This window comes from Dermacentor variabilis, chromosome 6 (genome assembly GCF_050947875.1).
Source record: "Dermacentor variabilis isolate Ectoservices chromosome 6, ASM5094787v1, whole genome shotgun sequence".
NCBI classification, from domain to species: domain Eukaryota; kingdom Metazoa; phylum Arthropoda; class Arachnida; order Ixodida; family Ixodidae; genus Dermacentor; species Dermacentor variabilis.
Window position 1 is genome coordinate 172,497,221 of NC_134573.1, and position 23,694 is coordinate 172,520,914.

General features: G+C 49.7%; 2 protein-coding genes across 2 annotated transcripts in view; both read left to right on the top strand.

Moving 5' to 3' along the window:
• Window positions 1-5,513: 5,513 nt before the first annotated feature.
• Window positions 5,514-6,956, top strand: LOC142586366 (uncharacterized). Its single transcript, XM_075697616.1, has one exon. The coding sequence runs from the start codon at window positions 5,514-5,516 to the stop codon at window positions 6,954-6,956; it is 1,443 nt and encodes a 480-aa protein (XP_075553731.1).
• Window positions 6,957-10,198: 3,242 nt separating this feature from the next.
• The window catches only part of LOC142585793 (uncharacterized), a 43,078-nt gene continuing 29,582 nt past the window's right edge, over window positions 10,199-23,694 (top strand). Inside the window, exons 1-2 of the mRNA XM_075696804.1 lie at window positions 10,199-10,358; window positions 14,945-15,122. Coding sequence (XP_075552919.1) covers window positions 10,349-10,358; window positions 14,945-15,122 — 188 coding nt within the window. The 5' untranslated portion in view covers window positions 10,199-10,348. The remainder of the gene's footprint in view (window positions 10,359-14,944; window positions 15,123-23,694) is intronic.

Sequence of the window (23,694 nt, forward strand, 5' to 3'; positions counted from 1 at the left end):
CGAAAAAATGAAAAAACGGTAAGCCTATAGCCCACGAAAATATATCGCCTCAGGCAGTCCCAAAAAGTTCTCTTCAAAGCGCTGCATTTCGCATACGTCGCTCCCCACGCACGCACTGACGCCGATTTACGCGATATTTAAACGTATAAGCGCAGATTAATTTTACCGAAAAAATGAAAAAACGGTAAGCCTATAACCCAAGAAAATATATCGCCTCAGGCAGTCCCAAAAAGTTCTCTTCAAAGCGCTGCATTTCGCATACATCGCTCCCCACGCACGCACTGACGCCGATTTACGCGATTTTTAAACGAATAAGGGCAGATTAATTTTACCGAAAAGAAATGAAAAAACGGTAAACCTATAGCGCACGAAAATATATCGCCTCAGCCTGGCCCAAAAAGTTCTCTTCAAAGCGCTGCATTTCGCATACATCGCTCCCCACGCACGCACTGACGCCGATTTACGCGATATTTAAACGTATAAGCGCAGATTAATTTTACCGAAAAAATGAAAAAACGGTAAGCCTATAACCCAAGAAAATATATCGCCTCAGGCAGTCCCAAAAAGTTCTCTTCAAAGCGCTGCATTTCGCATACATCGCTCCCCACGCACGCACTGACGCCGATTTACGCGATATTTAAACGTATAAGCGCAGATTAATTTTACCGAAAAAATGAAAAAACGGTAAGCCTATAACCCAAGAAAATATATCGCCTCAGCCTGGCCCATAAAGTTCTCTTCAAAGCGCTGCATTTCGCATACATCGCTCCCCACGCACGCACTGACGCCGATTTACGCGATATTTAAACGAATAAGCGCAGATTAATTTTACCGAAAAAATGAAAAAAACGGTAAGCCTATAGCCCAGGAGAATATATCGCCTCAGCCAGTCCCAAAAATTTGTCTCCAAAGCGCTGCTTTTCGCATACATCGCTCCCCACGCACGCACTGACCCCGATTTACGCGATATTTAAACGAATAAGCGCAGATTAATTTTACCGAAAAAATGAAAAAACGGTAAGCCTATAGCCCACGAAAATATATCGCCTCAGCCAGTCCCAAAAATTTCTCTCCAAAGCGCTGCATTTCGCATAAATCTCTCCCCACGCACGCACTGACGCCGATTTACGCGATAATGAAACGAATAAGCGCAGATTAATTTTACCGAAAAAATGAAAAAACGGTAAGCCTATAGCCCAGGAAAATATATCGCCTCAGCCAGTCCAAAAAATTTCTCTTCAAAGCGCTGCTTTTCGCATACATCGCTCCCCACGCACGTACTGACGCCGATTTACGCGATATTTAAACGAATAAGCGCAGATTAATTTTACCGAAAAAATGAAAAAACGGTAAGCCCATAGCCCACGAAAATATATCGCCTCAGCCAGTCCCAAAAATTTCTCTCCAAAGCGCTGCTTTTCGCATAAATCGCTCCCCACGCACGCACTGACGCCGATTTACGCGGTATTTAAACGTATAAGCGCAGATTAATTTTACCGAAAAAATGAAAAAACGGTAAGCCTATAGCCCACGAAAATATATCACCTCAGCCAGTCCCAAAAATTTCTCTCCAAAGCGCTGCTTTTCGCATAAATCGCTTCCCACGCACGCACTGACGCCGATTTACGCGATAATTAAACGAATAAGCGCAGATTAATTTTACCGAAAAAATGAAAAAACGGTAAGCCTATAGCCCAGGGAAATATATCGCCTCAGCCAGTCCCAAAAATTTCTCTCCAAAGCGCTGCTTTTCGCATAAATCGCTCCCCACGCACGCACTGACGCCGATTTACGCGATAATTAAACGTATAAGCGCAGATTGATTTTACCGAAAAAAATGAAAAAAAAAGGTAAGCATATAGCCCTTGAAAATATATCGCCTCAGCCAGACCCCAAAAGTTCTCTCCAAAGCGCTTTTTCTTCCCGCAAACATCGCTCCCCACGCACATGCTTATGCTGATTTACGCGATGAATAAACGGACATGCGCAGATTTCATTTCGCGAAACGAAAGGCAAGCCTTTAGCCCAACATACTTTCGGCCCAGCCAAGTGTAATCCCCTCTTTGAAATGCGTTGGTTCGGCGTTTGAATTACTTTCCATGCTGATGCGCGTGCTGACACCGATTTATGCGATGAATAAACGGACATGTGCAAGAGGCTTTTGCGGAGGAAATTGAAACTAAAGCTTGTTACAATGATCGGCGCAGCCAGGTCCACTAATTTCTTTGCAGTGATGGCTCGGCGCATACATCGCAGTCGATGTTAATGCATGTACTAACAAAGATTTACGCAATAAGTGAAGTAATATACGCTGATGGCCTTCCGAAGAAAGAAAGAGAGACTGCGCTCGTTAAAATACTAGTCTAGTTATTGCAACATCCCCTTTTTGTATTCGTTTTAGTTTGCGTTTATCGTTTTCAAATAAGAGTTTCCTTCCTTTAGCTAGCTCCTGCCGCCCGATTCTTGGTCTATCGGGTGCGAGCCATGGCAGACGTTCGCATAATAATAATAATAATAATAATAATAATAATAATAATAATAATAATAATAATAATAATAATGTCTCCGCGGCCATGTCTGCTCTCCTCTGGAAACCGACGGCTAGATGAATTCATCACTATCCGTGCTACCGCCTCTGCTGATGTCAATTCACGCGCTGATTAATGGACATGCATGCGCAAATTGGATTTCGCATGAAAAATGATCAGCCCGTTAGAATGTGCGTGAAGCGAGGTCCATTCACTTCTCTGGAAAACGCTAGCGTGCGTCTAGCTTGGGTGTGTGCGTGTGTGTGTGTTAGAGATTTTTCTATCTTGCAACCACTTCCATAATACAAAAGGTCCACTAAATGTTTACGCTAGGGAAGACAAGGTCGACGTGCGTTGGCACGTGCAATGCGATACCAATAAGATATGTAATTTGTGAATAACATTTAAAGAAATCACGCGCCATTCAACTGCCGTGAAGGTGAATTGCCAGCGAAGCTGTTTGACACACGACGATTGACACAAAATTTAGATAAAAGGTAAGAGCAAATTTTATTCCTCTTGAGTGGTGAAAGACACACGCACAATTATTTTGTTTTGAACAGTGGGGCACGGACACATACATATATCCTAATCGGTGGCACACGAACGCACACATACATTTTCTTGATAGCTGTGCCTTAGTCGGCGGCCTTAGTAGGACCATATTCGTATCATTCGCCTCATTGTATGCAAAAGCTTGTACGTCTCATCACTTGGATATGCATTTGTCTGATCGGAGGTCATCGTGACCATAGGCACGCATACACATTCTCGTATAACCTCTGTCATTAAATGCGAAAGCATTTCTATGCCCACCCAACGAGAAATTTGTCCGTCACGTAAGCCAAGGAATGGCTCATACCCCCTTAAGCAATGGTTCATACCCCGGTAAGCAAACAAAAAAAGTTATCTTCCTGAGAGTTGGAAGAAGAAGAAGAGCCGACCAGTGCGGACGGCTGAATATCGGCTCCCGCTTTGTTAAATGTTTTTGGCAGGTTCTTTCGGCTGCCACCTTACACAATTGCAGTATTCGACGCGGTTGGTCGAAAGGAACCGGAGGACACCGAACTTTCACCGGTGGGTGCTTTTGTGACTCTTCGCCGAGCTGTTTCTGGTGGACCACGCTGGCGCGCCGCTAAACCTAACGCGCTCAGCCTAACGGCAGAGCGGTGGCCGCTCGGCGAGACGCTCGCTCGAGACGCTCGGCGAGTGGCGGCGAGACGCGGTGCTATGGCCTCCAGTCCAAGCGTGGTGATTGTTGAAGGCATGGATATTAGTCCGGAGGATGCGGAGTGCTCAGGCTGGGTAACAGCACTGGGCAAAAAGAAGAAGACCGGGCCGGGCGAGCCGCGGATGCCGGGGCCCGAAGCGAAGAAAAAAGGCGAGAAACGCGGCAGCCGCACTGCCGCACCACGGAGCGCGTTGAAGCGTATCGTGGACGCCTCGAGGCTCCCCAGATTACCGAGGGAGCAATTCAAGATCATCGTCCGACCTCAAGGGGGGCTGGACTTAAAGAAGTCGGATTTGATACACCTCGGCCGGGCGCTGGCCATGGCGGCGGCCCTGGCGCCGACGCAAGTGCGGGATGACACGGTGTGCCCCAATGGCATCCAGAACATCCTAGTTATTTCCACGCCGCATGAAGCGAATGCGCGCGCCTACGCCAAGATCCAGAGGATCCACACGAAGGAGGGGCCCTTCGACGTGGCAGCATACGTGGCGGCATCGGATGACACCTGCAAGGGAGTGGTGCGGGGGATGGACCCCGAGATGAGCGACGCCGATCTAAAGGCGCTCATTGTCAACCACCGAAACCACGAGGCATTCGAAGTACGAAGACTCAAGAAGACCCCCACGATCGTTGTGCTCTTTGAAGGACAAAGGGTGCCGAATCACGTGGTCTGCGCGACGGTCATGTTGCCTTGCGCCCTGTATCGCAGGCAAGTAGACGTTTGCTACACGTGTGGAGAGCTCGGCCATAGAGCAGACGTCTGCCCTAAAGGCGAGAACAAAAGGAAATGCCGCGGTTGTGGTTTCCCCACCAGAAGATCATCAGTCCGACCCAAAGTGCGCCATCTGTGGAGGCGCGCACCCGACGGCCGACCGCAGGTACAGCCAGTGCTTCCAGGTGCCGTACATCGTGCGTCGGAGGCGGCAGCGCGCCCGGGAGGCGCAAGTGGCTGCAGGATCACGTGATGCCAGCGTGGCAGGCGCGGTTCCTTCCCGGGGCCTTTCGGCCATAGAGTTAGTAGACTTTCGGCAACGAGAGGGCGCTCCCGATCCAGGGAGCACGCCGACAGCAGAGCGCGCTCCCGATCCAGCGGGCGCCCCGTCAGCAGAGCGCGCTCCCGTTCTAGGGGACGCTCGCGCTCCAGTGTTCGCATCCAGGAGGGGCCTACCTGGGTGGACAAGGTCACGTAGACGACGACTAAAAAGAAGGTAACGCATGGTACACTGCCAGCTGAGCAGATGGAGGATCCGCGTCTTGCGGCTTTAAAGCAGGAAAACGCGCAGCTCAAGGCGGAAATGCGTAAGTTGAGGGCAGACCTCGAATCGATTCGTAAAGCACAGAACGGTCATGGCAGCACGTCGCCCGCACCAGCGCAAAAACCAGTGCTGGGTCAGGCAAAGCGTAAGGCGCCCCCTCCCGAGTCGACCGAGGCTGCGGTGGAGCTGATGGAGGAGGCGTCCGTATCGGCTTCCATGCCCGCCGCGACCATCGCGAAAGGATCGCTTGCAGAACTCCTCGATCGATTAGCGGAGGCGATTAAGACACAGTCCGGAGCTATCGAGCAGCAATCCGAGACCATCAAGAAACAGTCTGAGGCCATTGCTACCCTCAACCGCAGAATGGGGTAATGGAGGCTAAACTTGTTGACGTAAGCAGACTGAAGGTGGCCGGTAAGGTTAAGAAAGCACATCAGGATTCCGAGGCGTCGGGCAAGTGCACCGCGCTCAAGGGGATGCTAACTAAATAGAGACACAATGGCGGACAAGACAGGCAAACTATTTGTGTGGCAATGGAACTGCGCCAGCTTAAAGAGGCGCAAGGCCTCGCTACAACAGTTTGTGAAAGAACAAGCGGACAAACCGCATGTCCTGCTCCTACAGGAGACCCTTTGTGAGGAGGCGACCTTCTCGGGTTACCGCGTTGTCTCGACGAAAGGAGACGGTAGGAGAGGGGTGATCACTATGTTTAAGAAGGCAATTTCCTTCAAAGAGCACGAGATCACAATAGGCAGAGCTGATGCTAGCACTACATTGGAGGCGCAGCTGGTTGAGATAATCCCTAGTGGCAGGATCAAACAGAGCATATTCGTCCTCAATGTGTACAGCCCTCCGACAGATCAGAGGCAGAGTTTTCGCGGACTTCTAGGCAGGGCAGTCGCCATAGCGGGTGACAGCCCTCTGATAGTGGCAGGGGACTTCAATGCCCCGCACGTGGCCTGGGGTTATAATAGACAAACGGCGAAGGGAGTGAACTTAGTGAACACGGCAGAAGACCGCGCGTTGACCCTAGTGGCGGACCCCCGCTTTCCCACGAGGATAGGCACCTCGGTCTCGAGGGACACGATGCCAGATCTGGCGTTTGTTAGAAACACTGACGCAGCCTGGACTAACTTGCAAGAAAATTTAGGGAGCGACCATCACATTGTGGCTTTATCAATCAGGATCAGAGCGGCCCCGCTTAGGATATTTAAGTACGTTGATTGGGATCTCTTACAAAAGATACGGGACGAAGATGAGTCGGAGTACGGTGCACTGGAGGATCTACTCGCGCAGGTCAAGAGAGACGTTGAAAGGGCCACCAAGGAAATATCCACGGACCTTAAGACCCCCAGGATGGACGCGCGCCTGGCGCATCTCCTGGAGGCCAAGAGGTCTGTGCTGGAGAGGTGGAAAACGCAAAGGCTAAACCGCAGGCTGAGAAAGAAGATCGCGGAGCTTAATCGCAGCATAGAGGCACACTGTCTGGAGCTCAACAGACAACAATGGAACGAAGCCTGCTCGGCAGCAGACGGGCGAATGCGCACGGGGGGGAAATGGAACCTTCTTAAGCACCTGCTCGATGATAAACAGACCAAGGGTAATCAGAGACTCTCCGTACATAGACTTGTGCATAAGCAAAAACAGGAAGGTCATTCCGATACGTCCCTTCTCCGAGACCTGGCAAGGAAGTATCTTCCGGTAGGAAAGGATGAACTACGGGAATGCCCTCAATATGTGGGGGAGGACGCCCCAAAGCTCGATGATCCGTTTTCTGAGGCAGATATCAGGGAGGTGCTCTACAATCTCAATGGTAGGTCGGCCCCTGGGCCGGGTGGCATAACCAACCGGGTTTTGAGGAACCTGGACGACCGGTCCATTAGCACTATTGGAAAGGAAATCAACAAGGTATGGGAGGAAGGTAGTGTTCCGGACTCGTAGAAGCGGGCGACGGTGGTACTGATTCCTAAGCCTGGAAAGCCCCCAAGCCTGGACAACCTCCGGCCCATTTCGCTAACGTCATGTTTAGGTAAAGTTGCCGAGCACGTTATACATAACAGGATCTCAAAACACACAGAGCGCGAGGGATTGTTCTCGTACAATATGGTAGGGTTTAGACCATCTCTTTCCACGCAGGACGTCATGCTGCTGCTAAAAAGACAGGTTATTGACAACAGGACTAGAGACGTCAGGGGCATTCTTACACTAGACTTGTCGAAAGCCTTCGACACCGTGTCGCACGACTTCATCTTAAATGAGATTTCGGCATTGAACTTGGGAGGTAGATTTTTCGCGTTTGTGGAGTCCTTCCTGAGGGGCAGGACAGCGGTCGTCAAGGTGGGGCAGACCAAATCAGAACCATTCCCGCTAGGAAACAGAGGCACGCCACAAGAGGCGGTGATCCCCCCCCCCCTCCTATTTAACATTGCAATGCACGGACTCTCGAAGCGGCTGGCCGCCGTGCCAAACGTGGGACACGCGCTGTACGCCGACGACATTACGATCTGGTGTCCGGGAGGCTCGGAGGCGGCCGTGGAACAGGCGCTCCAGGAGGCCTTGGACGTGACCCAGTCCTTCCTGGAGGGCACGTGTCTCCAACTCTCCCCGACCAAGTCAGAGCTCATATTATACAGACTGGCAAGGCAGGGGGTTCGGGGGCTCGTGCCGCTCGAGCAGATCCCCATAGATGTATACACGCGGGACGGCCAGAAGATCCCCAGGGTGAATTCGATTAGAGTTCTAGGATTGTTGCTCGATGCCAGGGGCTGTAATGCTAAAACCATTGCGCATCTGACCGCCAAAACCGAGAATATTCTCAGATTAATCATGAGAGTCTCCAATAAGAAGGGGGGCCTAGGCGAGGACAACCTACTTAGGGTGCATCACTCCTTTCTTATGAGCCACATCAACTATGTGGTCTCGGCCCAGCAGTGGACAAAGACTGAAAGGGACAAGCTTGACACGTTGATGCGGAAAAGCGTCAAGAAGGTACTGGGTATTCCGATCACGGCGAGCACGGACAGGCTAATGCAGCTCGGCGTTCATAACAGGACCCTCGAACTCATAGAGGCGCAACGAGCGGCGCACATCACGAGGCTTTCGGGCTCCAGCGCCGGTAGGCGCCTCTTGGAGGCTGCGGGCTTGCAGCCGCGTTACAGTCACAGCGAGGTGGTTCAGCTGGACGAGAACTCCAGAGGGACCTACGTCGTCAGTCCCTTCCCTAGAAACGTTCACCCGCAACATAATGCGGGCAGGCGAGCAGCTCGTGCCAGGGCGATATTGAAGAAAACGATCGGCATGGAAGCCTTCGTGGACGCAGCTCAATATGGGCGCTCCGGTAAATTCACGGTCACGGCGGTCAGCGAAAAGGGCGAGCTCCTATCTGCGGCCTCGGTAGGCGCTGTGACGGCCGACGTGGCAGAACAGGTGGTGGTGGCGCTGGCGATGCAGGATTCAAAAAGGCCGTATATCTACACTGACTCACGCGCGGCCGTCAGGGCTTTCGCTTCGGGAATGGTTGCGAGACAGGTGGAGGTGATTCTGAAAAACAAGTCCAGAACTAATTGTGACCCCGTGCATTATATTATATGGTTCCCAGCTCACATGGGCGACAACGTGCTGCCGGACCGCCCGAACCCCAATGAAATTGCTCACCGCCGTGCGCGAGAATTAACGCGCCGCGACGGCGATGGGGCTACATTGGATCCGGAGGAGCTCGGCCACAGCGACCCCTTATTAACCTTTCATGAGATCGTCTCCCATTATAAAGAGGAACGCAGGCGCTTCCCGCCTCTACATCCAAATCTATGCAGATCTCAATCGATCACGCTTAGGATGCTTCAGACGAGGTCATATCCCTCGCGAGGTTTCTTAAGCAGGATTTACCCAGAAATTGACCCACAGTGCCCGGATTGTGGGGAGGAGATTAGCACTCTATCTCATATGCTCTGGCAGTGTCCTGCGTTACGGGATACGTCCTTCACCAGCGAACGGGACTGGGACGAGGCCACATCTAGTACGGAACTCAAGCTGCAGTCCATAGCCGTCCAGAGGGCCTGTGAAAGAGCGGAGAGGCTTGGCCTCCCGATTCCGACATGGAATCCAGCGGCGAGCCGGGGGCCCCAACGGATCTCCGCCGGCTAGTCCCTCAGGACCTCAATAAAAGTTCATTGTCTGTCTGTCTGTTCCTGAGAGTGGGGACAAGGTTAGCACTCTAGCTCGTATGCTCTGGCAGTGTCCTGCATTACGGGATACGACAGTCACCAGCGAACAGGACTATGACGAGGCCATCTCAAGTACCGAACTCAACATCCAGTCCACGGCCATTCACAGGGCCCGTGAAAGAGCGGAGAGGCTTGGCCTCCCGATTCCAACATGGGAGCAGCCAGCGGCGAGCCGGGGCCCCCGACGGGTCTCTGCCGGCTGGTTCCTCAGGACATCAATAAAGTTCTTTGTCTTCTGTCTGTCCTGAGAGTCTAGTGATGTTGAAAATGGTGCCTATTGATAACTAATCTACTGAACATGGATATCCAAGTGATGAGACGTATACGATATTGCAGAGAATAAAGCGATTTTGCATCAAATTCGGCAGCTGAGTTCTTGAACACGCAGATTTTTTGACGGACGCGAAAAAATTCACGAAACACTAACCATAAATATCTTCGCTGCGAAAAAGACAAAATAGAGAGATAGAATCAACATATAATCATCGAATCATTTACACCGCCATGCACGTCGACTGTTTTCATTATACCTATGTACATATATGCATAAGGTCGCATATAGCTGCGCATGAATTAGCGGCTCTGCCAGTAGAAGTTATCGGATAAGCCTGAAGACAGACGTAGTTTTGCAAGGGTGCAGTTCCGGCACGTTCCACCTCGACATTGAAACCTATAGCTATCAGCGCGAAGCATGAAGTAGGGAATTTCAGGTGAACGAGAGCGAAGCCGACGTTCGTTTTTTTTTATATATATATCTTCGTGGCTTATCCCCCACAGTAGGTTTGTGCCATTGTGCAGGCGAGCATCATCATCAATGATGCGAGAACAATGCCCGATCAAACAACCTCGCAGTAGTGGCGGTAACAGGAACAGCAGCAAAAGCGAGTCGAGATAACGGTCGGCGATCACGGTCGGACTATTTGCTCGGTCCTCTTCAGGAGTGCACACAGTTATCGACCGCTTCGCGGAGCAGATCGGAATCTCGGTTTGTTGTATATATAACGGCGCTGGCTTCTCAACGGCCAGCAGACTGCGGGTGCCTGACAGCTCGATCAAGAATCTCGTTTCTCTCTTATCTGGGCAGCCCTGTCTCTCTCACTGGAAGTCGCCATGAACCAAGGTAATTGGTCGACAACCTCTTCGTCCCTCTTCTGTGTAGCCTTGACAGTTTGCTTCAGGAATTTACCGGTCAGCTATCTGCCGGTTGTCGATAATGCGAACAAGATTGGCGCCTGTCTTTTGCGGAAACTGAATTCGACGTTACTAATTTTTAAATCATTTCTTTTCGTTCTTTTTTCTTCTTTCTTTTTTTTTTGCGGTCCCGAATTTATTCGAATATATATATATATATATATATATATATATATATATATATATATATATATATATATATATATATATATAGCGGGTCACCGGTTGTCTAGCAACTTTTTTTTTATGTTTCTGGGACTTTACGCACATACGTGACCTTAGGACGGCAAAATAAACAAAAAAATTGTTGCATATGGCGGATATATCCATCCTTATCTTCGTGAACCGGGTTGAATGAAGGGACAGCACTTTGTTCGGTGGCTATGCGTTTCCAAGATCAGACATCACGTGGCTCTACGCCTTTTTCTTGCACGGTATTGTTTTCACCTAAGTAATAAAACTGCAGTGTTTTTTTTAAATATATTGTAGTTTGCGTTGCGCTCAGTATAAGCAGGCATGGCCGCATACAGGGCCTTCAAAGTTAAACTAAAGGTAACTTCAATGAAAACGCTATAGCGGTAGCTGCGCAATATCTGCTTTTACGGGCAGTTTATACATATTGGAGGACACAACTTTCGCGAGAAATAACAGAAGTAAACCCATAATTAACAAAACTTCTTGATGAATTTCCTTGCTATCGAGGTTATGGTATATATGTGTCCAGAAGGGGGGGGGGGGGGGCGCTTCTGTTCCCGAGACATTTATCATCAACTTTTGCACTCAGTTAATTTCGCATACAGGGGCGCCAGAATAGGGAAATTTTCGAATAAAATAGGAATATTCCAAAAAAAAAAAACAGGTGTCGAATATCGCGAGGAGTACTCACTGACAGAGTTTTTCTTCCGCTCGGTTGTTGTCCTTTCTTGGACGTAGAGGTGCTTTTATTATTATTATTATTATTATTATTATTATTATTATTATTATTATTATTATTATTATTATTATTATTATTATTATTATTATTATTATTGGTAGCAGCATGTCGTGGCAGCATCATCTGGCCTATCTGTGTGGCAAACTTAGGAGTGTCGCTTGGTTGCTTTTTAATATAAAAGGTTTCACGCCATTATCGGTAAAGAAAACCATAGTGCATGCACTCGCATACAGCATCTTGCGATACGGAATCACCGTTTTCGCTTTCTGCGCATTGCGATGTCAAACGAGAATTGACAGTTTACTAAAAAATATATTGAAAAGTGTTGCCTATGGCTGTGGCCAGATGTCAGGTGACAATTCATTTTCAATCGTTATTTAAACAAACTGTTGTTCTTCGTCATTTTTGGAACGACCAATTCAGAGAAAAATATGTAGCCCCTCGACTTTTGAGGGACAACATTCGTTTCAATGTTCCTCGTTCATCAACTAGGTATGGCGAGGCACGGCGATGCGTCTATGTGCCCAAAAACTTTAATGATCTACCTGACGAATTTTTCTCGGTTCAGTCAAAAAAGGTTTTAAAGAAAATGTCATCTTGCATTCGAGTTTTTTTATGTATGGGTATGTGTTTATTTGAAGTAATTTGGTTGTCTTAACCTGTATATCTATACCAGCTTACAAAAATGTTCACTACGTTGCCATAACTTGTTTTTAATTTTTGTTTTTTGTTCTATATAAGCATGAAAAAAATGTTCACTAGGTTGGACTACCATGTATTAATATTTTTGTTTTTGATCTATATAAGCGTGAAGATATGTTCACGCTACATTGTATTAACATGTATTTAATTTTCCTTTTCTTAGCACAATGTTTTGTCGGCACTAAAGTTACGCATGTATGTACATACACTGACCTCATCGCTGTTGTCGGCGCTGCCGGGCCTGGTCACACAAGTCATTTAGGCTTCGACAGGCCCGCTTACTATGTATTGTTTCTTGTGGTGCATAAATAATAATAATAATAATAATAATAATAATAATAATAATAATAATAATAATAATAATTGTTTTGTTGTTGTTGTTGTTGTTGTTGTTGTTGTTGTTGTTGTTGTTGTTGTTGTTGTTGTTGTTGTTGTTGTTGTTGTTGTTGTTCTCGTACTTTGGCTGAAGGATCTTCGATGATCTTCGACGAGAATAATTTAAACTGGACTTAATTGTAAACAGATACACTACTTGTTACACTGCGAGTAGTCAACAAACGAGGAAAGCGAATACGAAAATGAAAGCGGCTGGGCCGGCTGAGCAGACTTCGGGGCAAACCGTCGCAGCAATAGAGAACTCGGGAAACAGTCCGCAGTCTCTGAATTATCTAACAGCTCTGCCTATATAAGGCGGTTTGTGGGGAATGTGGTAAAGTCGAAGCTTTCTGCAGCCCTTCCGGGAGCACGGCTCAGCCAGCTCAGCGCCAACAGAGAAGAGGAAGGCGGAAGGCGGAAGGGGGTAGAAATTGGACAGACAGGACAGGGAGGAAGAGAGACCGCAGGGAGACAGCAGGCCGGTCGGCAAGAGCCCGGGATGGAGTCGTCCGGTAGATTCGGCATTTGATGGCAAGCATCAGGTGGACAGGTTGGGCCGTCTCCGTGGCGGGCAGCTGGGCGATGCAGTATGGCTAAGGTGTTCGCTTGGGGAAGGCACGACGAGGCAGGAGAACCCCGTCGAGTACAGGAATTCGATAAGGCTACGAAGAGCAGGACCCTGCTTTCGCAACGGGTGGCCCTCTGATCCGAGTCGGAAAGTCGAGTCGTCGGAATTCCTGAAGGAGCAGGCTGTGTTGTTGCACGTCTGCTGAGCACGCGAGGAGCAGGTGTTCCAGAGTTTCGGCGTCGCCGCCAGCAAGCACAAGTCGGAGAGGAGACTCAACCCATCGTATAGCGCCGAGCCGCGCAGTCCATCGACAGCCAACACGCATGCGCACCATTCTCTCCCGAGACACGTGCCTATCGGGATAGCAGGCTTGGAGGTGCCGCTGCCTGGTGCAGTCTAAAGTTAGTGCAGTCGGCCTCTGTGACGGCGGGAGATGGGGGCGTGGCTATATTTCAGCAGGGCACCTGCTTCCTCGTTGCCTGTTATACCGACGTACATGCGCGGGGTGCAGATGCACCCCGCCTCTTGCAATGCAGCCAGCCGGACCGACAGGAGAGCAACCCCCGCGCTCTCCCTGTGGTCGCTGCTGGCCGAGGAGCGCCACATTGGAATCGCAGAAGATCGCCACTGGGGTCTCGGGCTGTTCCTCCGTGAGGCGGTCGGCGGCAAAGGGCTATAGCCAACTCTCCGGCGGCAGAGCTCGCGTACGCGGTAGACGGCACACTCCTTGCTCCTCCGCAAAGAGGTAGCCGCGCATGCGACTGTCACCGACCCCGTGTCTGGGATCGTGCAGCCATCCACGAACACGCGTGCAGATGTCCTCCGAGGTTCTCATGCAACAGAGGCACGTGCTACCGTCGATCGGTGGCAGGCCGGCGATCGCTTTTTGGAAACCTCAGTTTTATAGCTGCTCCGCCGCGAACGTTCGCACGCCCGGCACTGGGACCAGCGTGCAGTCTCACAACATAACTTACACAGGCGATGGGCGCTGCTCGAGCCGCCCGGCCGCCTCGGCTTGCGCCCGGGCCCAAATATTTCCCGTCTCTATTTGCCGCTTGCGGCGTGCTGCACAATTTACGGTGGCACAGCGTTCTTACAGCGAAGCTGTTTATGTCTAGCTTCTGGCGGTTCTCGTCTCCGTGGACAGAGACCAACAAGTTTTCGTACACGTGGGCCGATCCCGAAGATGGTGCAATGCCGGGCCGACCCACGGCGCAGCTCGCCCACATTCACAGCTTCGCTGGTCATCCTTCTTCACAGAGTGGAAGGGCACTAAATTTTTTCTTCCGCGCAGCTGCCCCTTCGCAGGAAGGCGTCTCGCCACCGTTCCTCCAAAGCACACTTCGTATGACAGCAGCACACCATCTAAAGGGAACATATCTACAAAAATATGGGGGAGCGCGCGTTTCAAATGAACAAAAAGAATGCATAAATGACTTTAGCTAAGACTATAACTTTCACGACAACCTTTCACCGACCACGTCCCTGCCTCTGCAATGCGAAAAAGGGACGCGGAGAGGAAGTGTTAGAATACTCACGCTGTCATAACAAATCAATATTACGTACGCGCATAAAATGAATTCGGTTTTCTGAGAATTAAAGAGTCTCTTAAGTACCCATCATCGCATCCTGTCTTTTGTCTCGTTCTGTTCCTCTGTCAATTTTTTATCGCTAGTTGCAATGTCTGAATTTTCAGATGTAGGATGACGTTGTTGTTGTTGTTGTTGTTGTTGTTGTTGTTGTTGTTGTTGTTGTTGATGATGATGATGATGGTTATGGTGGTGATGGTTATGATGATGATGATGATGATGATGATGATGATGATGATGATGATGATGATGATGATGATGATGATGATGATGATGATGATGATGATGATGATGTATCATTGGGACACTGCGGCGGCATGTTTGTGCCTCTATACTCGGGTGCACAGGTGGCGGCGACGTTCGCGACACGATGCTCCGCTACTGGGAGCACTTCGATCCGAGCCTCGAGAGCATGATGCTGGACGCCCGTGCGCAGCTGCTCAACGTAGAGGAAAGCGCCGAGATCCTCTCGCACCTGCCCGACATCTCGGGAAAGGACGTGCTCGAGCTGGGCTCCGGAATCGGGTAAGTATAGAGAAAAAAGAAGGAAAAAAAACGAGAAACATTCGGTAAATCCGTCGAAGCGTTCTTGCTGTACTTCGGGAAGACGCAGTGTAGTATACGGGCGTCACACCATGACTTTGGCACAGCAAAAACAAACAAGCGCAGTGAGCACAAGTATATATGGGCTAAGGGTTCGCCGAAGAAGATGAATGCATTCAAAATTCAAACGGATAAACTCAACTTGACGGATTCACTAGAAAGCTCGCAATGCCAGGTTTAGACAACAGTATTCAATTTCAAAATTAAATTATGCGGTCTTACGTGCGAAAACTAGGATCTGATTACGAGGCACGTCGCAGTGGCGGGATACTGGAATTACTTTGGCCACATGGGGTTCTCGTAGATGTAAGTACACGACAGCTTTTGCATTTCGCCCCCATCGATATGCGGCCGCCGCTGTAGAAATCTAATTTGCAGCCTTGAGCTCAGCAGCGCGAGACCAAAGCACACCGAGCTATACCGAGGCGGGTCAACCATAATTTCAAGGAGAAAATCGGCTTTATCGCGGAATCTCTGGACTCTCCGTATAATTCTGCGTGGTGCAGCGCGAAGCGGAACAGAGGACACACCCGCTGCACCACACAGTCTCATGGAAAACCAACTAGCCCAAACCATGACCCTCCTAAGTATAATTTTGCTCAGGAGAGTATACGCCGCGAAAACAGCTCAAAATTGAAACGTAAGCCAACGCGCTCTTTTCACGCACACGCACGCACACCGCACTGCACAGCACAGTAACCAAAGTGGAAGGGCGCCTGGATCTTTCTTTTTTTTATTTATTTATTTGTTTCCATTGCTAAATTACAATGACAAAAATGCTCGCGCCCAACATTTTATTGCGATAGCAATTATATGGGCACTCTAGGCGCATTTTTGCCGTTGCCGTGGTGTTCCGTATAAACCCCAAGGGTGATAACACCGTCGTCGTGCGCCGTACGTATTGCGGCACGTGCGAGTGAAAGCGTGCGAGGGTGAGCCGACGATCGCGGATCAATCTCGCGCGCGCAAGGGAGGAAGCTTTGCGTCTGCTGCGTTCTCGCCGCTCAGTCTGCAATTGAAGCGATAGACAGCATGAAGGTTCCTTATCTCGCCGCTGTTGCCGCGTTTCCTCACGCGAACTTTTTGACTGCGAGTGTCCAGAGTCGTCGAGTGTTATGTGTACATGTTTGCCTGTGCGCGCTGACACCATGCTTGTTAATTAAGTTAGTAAGCGAGTGTTTAGAAGTTTATACGGCCGATTAACTACTATCCTTGCTTCGCATGGCTGTCCACTAATTTGCTATCGCAATCAATGCTTCGCATTTCGGGCGAAATTGCGACTTTTTATTTATGTAATACTGCCAGCCGCCTTCTGGCAGCGGAAACGGGGAGAGGTCACAAAACATTGAAACAAAAGATAAGAACGAAGCGACTGACAACGAACGTGAAACAAAAGTGGTAGAAGGGAGGAAAAGCATGTCGCTTGTGAGCGCTAGCTAGCCGAGGCAACGAGAGAGAGCCTCGTTTGCGGGGAAGGTAGCTTGCCTCCACGTACAATTGTTTTTGACATTTGCATCTATCTCGGTTACTGCTAAACCCTTTTTGAAAATTTTTCGGTAGAACGCTTCCTGAAAAGTACTTTAGAGCTTCTAGTGTGTAAGCAAACTTTCTGACGCGGTTGAAAAAGGGGCCCTCAAGAAGAGAAAGCTGGGCTGGACGGAGCACGGCTCTCGCAGAAAGTTCAGTATGTCTTACTGCCCTAAATCTTGCGTACACAAAGTAACTCCTCTGTGTCTTCCATACTTATATTAGCCAAGGTACACATTACTGCTAGCAACATAGAAATGCTTAGCAGAACTGACATTTTGGCTGATTGGTAAAGCTTCGTCTTGGACGTCAGCAGCACACACAATTATTGTCCAGTGGCGTCAGGGGTTCCTCAGGGTTTCGTGCTCGGGCACCTCCTTTTCCTCACTTATATAAACGATGTGCCCACTTCAGTTCTCTTTAATATAAGATTATTTGCTGATGACTGCGTACTTTACAGGAAAATTACTAACTTATCTGATGCCTGCATAATAAAATCTGATCTCTATGACATTTCTCGTTGGATCGACACTTGGCAAATGAAACTGAACACTAACAAGTGTCAATCAATGAGAATAACATGGTGTGCTATCGATTCTAGTCCTAAATCTTATATTATAAAGATTTATTGGAGTTCGCAGCGACCGCCGGTTCTAGGATGCACCGAGCACAGTCCCCTATAGCTCGAGCCTCTGCTGCGCGCTTGATGCAGCCGATGCTGCTGACTCTGCACTCATGTTCGTTATCTTCCTTAAAATGGCCCCGCGGCGATCAAGGAGCCACCCTGGCGACTTAGTTTTCTGGAAGGACGGCATAATGGTGATACGGCTTGAGACGCTAAACGTGAACGACTTCGCGGTTACGACGTCGCATGTCAGACGGCGGCGTTAGCGGCTCAACCAGGTAATTAAAGGGTGATGTTCTCTCGAGAACATGGTATGGCCCGTCGTACTTCGGAAGGAATTTTGAAGCGAGCCCAGGCGTGCGGTGTGGCACTAACAACCAGACGAGGGCGCCCGGGAGAAAAGTGGGTGTTGAGTTCTGGGCTTCGTGAACGGCTTTTTGACGGTTCTGGTCGTCCGAGGTGAATCGCCGGGCCAGCTGGCGACATTCTTCGGCGTGTCTGGCGGCTTCCGAGATCGGCAGGCATTCGCATGGGTCCGGCCGGTAGGGCAGAATGGTGTTGATTGTGTGCGAAGGATGACGGCCGTAAAGAAGGTAAAAGGGTCAGAATCCGGTAGTGGCCTGAGTCGCGGTGTTGTAGACGTAGGTGACAAACGGAAGAACTATGTCCCCATTAGAGTGATCAGGTGAGACATACATGGCGAGCATGTCACCAAGAGTTCGATTAAAGCGTTCCGTGGTACCGTTAGCCTGCGGGTGATAAGCAGTGCATTTACGATGAACAACAGCGCATTCAGCAAGCAGTTGTTCGATGACTTCAGATAACAAGGCACGGCCTCTGTAGCTTAAAAGTTCACGTGGACCTCAATGACGAAGGAGAAAACGGCGAAGTATGAAATAGTTCCCTTCTAATTACAGTGACTTCGTACAAGTACCTAGGCGTTCACATCACTAATAATCTTTCGTGGAAGGTGCATGTCGAATACATTATTAACAACTCCAATCGCATGCTTGGTTTCCTTCGCAGGAACTTTTACGAAGCCCCAGTATCCTTAATATCGCTACTATACAAGACCCTAGTCCGATCCAAAGTAGAATATGCCTCGTCTGTCTGGGATCCCCCAACTAAATAACTAATCACGTCCCTGGAATCACTTCAGCATCGTTCTGCGCGCTTCATTCTCTCTAACTATTCGCGCCATTCCAATGTTTGACAGATGAAAAAAAAAAAGAACGTTATATCTGCTTACCTTTGAGCAGGACGCCGCCAAGCCCGACTATGCGTACTTCAAAAAATTTCTTACTTCAATGAAAACTTTAAACTTCTGTTCACCGCCCCTCATTAAGTATCATCATAGAATATATATATATATATATATATATATATATATATATATATATATGTTGTAACGACGTGGGATCGACGAGTATGCGGAGCAGCACCGCCAAGAAACGCACCTCATCAGTCGTCCAAGGGAACAAACAACAACGTGTTCTTCGTTTTCCCACTTCTAAAAACCCGCGCTACTTCAGCGTCGTCCCCACTGGCGCATACTCGCTGCATTATGGTTGTGCCAAATATAGTTGTCTCATTTGCTCCTCCTTTAGAAAAGATCATCGTCCCGATGATGGAGGCTTGGAAAGCAGCGGTAAAGAACTGCGCAGTCTTGTCAGTCCTCATAGTACGGCTTCATACGAAGCACGTGAACGACCTCGGGTAAATGCCGTCGGCGCGTTGAACAGTGAGAACTGTCTGGAACGACTTCGTAGTTGACGTCACTGATGCGTCGGAGAACTATGTAGGGCCCGAAGTATTTGCGTAGGAGCTTTTCAGAGAGCCCACGCTGTCGAATAGGTGTCCAGACCCACACTTTGTCGCCGATGTTGTATGTGACGGTTCTGTGCCGAAGATTGTAGCGTTTGGCGTCACAGTCCTGTTGTTCGTGGATTCGCAGACGCGCAAGCTGCCTAGCTGCCTCTGCTCGGTGTGTTATCTCTTCTGCACCCGCCTCGTTGTCGTCAAATTCATGAGGCAGCATTGCGTCTAATGTTGTTGTAACCTCACGGCCGTATACGAGACTGAAGGGCGTCTTGCGAGTGGTCTCTTGACGAGCCGTATTGTATGCGAACGTGACATAAGGTAAAACCTCGTCCCAGTTCTTATGCTCTACATCTACGTACACGCTTATCATATCAGCCAATGTCCTATTGAGTCGTTCTGTCAGTCCGTTTGTTTGAGGGTGATACGCCGTTGTCTTCCGGTGGGCGGTACCACTTAGACGTAGAACGATATCTAAAAACTGGGCCATGAACGCAGTACCTCTGTCCGTGACGACTACTGCGGGAGCGCCATGCCTTAAAACGATGGATTCCAGAAAAAATCGTGCCGCTTCATCTGCTGTTGCCCGTTGCAGAGCACTTGTCTCGGCATATCTAGTGAGATAATCCGTGGCGACGATTATCCACCTAATACCAGTAGTAGACGTTGGGAAGGGGCCCAGAAAGTCCATGCCTACTTGTGCAAATGGTGTGGCCGGTACGTCAACAGGGTGCAGTAAGCCGGCTGGTTTGACGGATGGCGATTTACGACGTTGGCAATCCAGACATGTCTAAACGTAACGTTTAACGACCGCAGTAAGTCTCGGCCAGTAGTAATTTTGCCGAATCCGTGCCAATGTGCGAGTGTAGCCCAAGTGCCCAGCAGTCGGCTTGTTGTGGCAGGCGTGTAAGATTTCACGTCGGAGCGATGATGGAACAACAGTAAGTAGTTGCTGCCGCTAGGCAAGAAGTTCTTCTTGTAGAGAACGTTGCGACGCAAGCAGTATGATGTCACCCCTCTTGCAAAGAGCCTCGGCACGCTGTTGGTTCGTCCTTCGAGGTAATCATAAGTGGCAGCAATTCCATGTCATCCCGTTGCTGGCGTGAAAGATCGGCAGTATCCATGAGTCCCACAAAGACCGTTTCGTCATCGTCTTGTGCTGCCGGCTCAACAGGGGACCGAGAAAGGCAGTCGGCGTCTGCGTGCCGTTTTCCCGACTTGTATGCAACAACAAAGTCGAACTCTTGGAGTCGAAGACTCCAGCGTGCGAGCCGGCCGGAAGGATCTTTCAAATTAATGAGCCAGCAGAGGGAATAGTGATCGCTAACGACGGTGAAAGACCGACCATACAAATACGGACGAAATTTCAGAACTGCCCATACCATTGCGAGGCATTCTTTTTCAGTGGTGGAGTAGTTAGCTTCGGCTCGGGATAGTGTCCTACTGGCGTAAGCAATCACTTTTTCGCTGTCGCCCTGCCATTGTACTAGCACCGCCCCTAGACCGACATTACTAACGTCTGTATGCAATATCGTCGGGGCTTCCTCATCGAAGTGTGCTAATACGGGAGGCGATTGCATGCGTTGCCGGAGCTCCTGGAATGCCCGCTGCTGGTCTTCGCCCCAAGTAAAAGGCATATCTTCTCGTGTGAGCTGCGTTAACGGCCATGCGATGCGCGAGAAATTCGCAATAAATCGCCGATAATATGCACAGAGTCCCAGAAAACGTCGCACGGCTTTCTTGTCTGATGGAATAGGGAAATTAGCGACGGCGGCAATTTTATCCGGATCAGGTCGGACTCCTTGGCTACTGACGACGTGACCGAGGAACTGGAGCTCATGAAAACTAAAATGACACTTCTCAGGCTTCCAAGTGAGACCGGCAGAGCGTATCCCTTCAAAAACAGTTTTCAGCCTTCGTAAGTGTTCGTCGAACGTTGCGGAAAAGACAATCACGTCATCCAAGTACACCAGGCATGTTTGCCATTTGAGTTCGGAGAGCACAGTGTCCATTAGACGCTAAAATGTTGCTGGTGCCGAACACAAACCGAAAGGAAGTACCTGAAATTCATAAAGTACGTCAGGCGTCACAAAGTCTGTTTTCTCACGGTCTCTCTCATCCACTTCGATCTGCCAATAACCGCTTTTCAGGTCCATTGAGGAAAAGTAGCACGCGTTTCGCAACCTATCCAAGGAATCATCAATACGTGGCAGTGGATAAACGTCCTTCTTTGTGACCTGATTGAGCTTCCGATAGTCGACGCAGAAGCGCAGGCTACCGTCCTTCTTTTTCACTAAAACTACAGGTGATGCCCAAGGACTATTAGATGGTCGAATAATGCCATCTTCCACCATCGTCTTCACTTGTTCTTGTACTGTTTCGCGTTCCTTTGGGGCCACACGATAAGGGTTTTGTCGGATGGGTCTGGCGTAGACATCAGTAACGATCCGGTGTTTGGTAAGTGACGTTTGACCAACTCTTGACGCAGAGGAGAAACAGCCCTGGTGCTGATTGATGAGCTCAAGAAGACGGTTCCGCTCAACGGCCGTTAACGTCGGATTAACGTCTACAATAGGCGCAGCTGTGTGGATTGTAGAGGCCGACTCCTGCGCTAAGTGGCAGTCTTGTATGTGTGTCACTTCGTCGAAATAGGCGACAGCAGTGCCTCTAACGATGTGTCGGCGCTCCTTACTAAAATTCGTCAGCAAGAGTTCGGCACTTCCGTCGATTACATTGATAAGTGCTCTGGCAATGGAGACACCGCAATTCAGTGTTAGCGCACTGATGTGTTCAGCTACTCCAGTCCCATTCTGCAGGCTGTCACAGCGCACCTGTACAAGAGAGCAACTCCGCGGCAAAATAATGACGTCGTCCGCAGCAATACGTAAGCGAGGTTGTTGTGGCTTCCCATGGGTGACATTATTCGAACTCGTGGCAAACGTGACACTTCTGTCACGGATGTTAATCACGGCGCCATACTCACGTAGGAAATCCATGCCCAATATAAGTTCCTTACAACACTCAGTAAGGATGACGAGGGTGGCGACGAAAGTTGAACCGGCGATTAAGAGTCGAGCCGTGCATTTCCCGACAGGTGTCATCAACTGACCTCCGGCGGTTCTTATGTTGGGCCCGTGCCATGGTGTCTTCACCTTCCTTAGTTTGTCGGCGACCTGCAAGCTTATGATTGAAAAATGGGAGCCAGTGTCAACCAGAGCGGCTATTTCGTGGCCGTCAATGCAAACGATGAGCTCGGCGCTAACGATGTCAGTTACGTCTTTCGTACTTCTATCCGTCGTATTCGTCTTATTCGTCGTTGTACTGGGCGTCTTTTTCGTCAATGTAGTCTTCACGTCGTCGTTCGTCGATAACGGGGAATGTGGAGAAGTTAGAGTATTGGCAACCTCACCCCCGGAGGTCGCTGCGGCTAGTTTCCCCGTCGAGGGCTAGGGGATCTGCCCCTAGTGACGTTGGCAAAACTGCGACAAGTCGGCGAATGGTAGCGCGCCGGAGATGGAGAACGTGGTCGGGGCGTCGTCGTATTTTGTGGCTGACTGTTCACAGGAGCGTCGTTGTAAGTGCGTCGACCGTCGTACGGAGAATAAGCATAGTTGGCAGGAAAGCTTGGATGTTGAGCGGCGCGATAGTTGTTCCATTTGTGGCAAACTCTATAGACGTGTCCAGCTTCACCACAATGGTAGCACACTGGTCGACGGTCGACGGTGCGTCACAAATCCGTTTTCCAACGCTGATAGTTCGGCGGTAACTCTCCATGGAACCAAGGAGTGGCGTGCGCATGTCGAAAATACGGCGTTGTTTGTGCTGGCATGATCGGCGGGGTCGGTAGAGTCGACGAGGGTGACGATGTCGGCTCTGTTTGTGGCGTAGGTGGTGTTGTAGTTATGGGTGTCAACGGCGTTGAAGTTGCGTTCAGTGGACGGCGAACAGCCTCCGCATAAGTGAGGCGCCGCGGAACGTTCCCACAGTCTGGTGCTGAAAAAGCTTGCCGGACTTCCTCCCGGACCACATCAGCAACAAAAGATAACGCTGGCGTCGGTTCCGTAGGCGCAACCACAAAGCCGAGCTGCCGAAGCTCTTCTCGCACCACTTCGCGCACAACTTCACGCAGAGACATGTCGCTACTCGCAGCCAGTACCGAAGTGTTCGCCGCTGAGTTTCTCATGTCATGCTGGCGGTATCGTTGATGCAGGGCCCGTTCAATGGCTGTAGCCTCTTTTGTGAACTGTGCCACTATTGTCGGTGGATTTCTCACAAGGCCGGAAAACAGTTGCTCCTTCACTGCTCGCAAGAGATATCGCAGCTTTCTTTCCTCTGACATGTCTGGGTCTGCCCTACGGAAAAGACGGGCCATGTCTTCCGAGAACATAGTAACACTCTCATTGGGTTTTTGAATGCGGATTTCAAGGAGACGCTGCGCGTTTTCCCTCCTGTCAATGCTTGAAAAGGTATCCAGCAGCTGCGCGCGGAAGTCGTCCCACGTGGCAAAGCTCCTCTCCCGGTTTA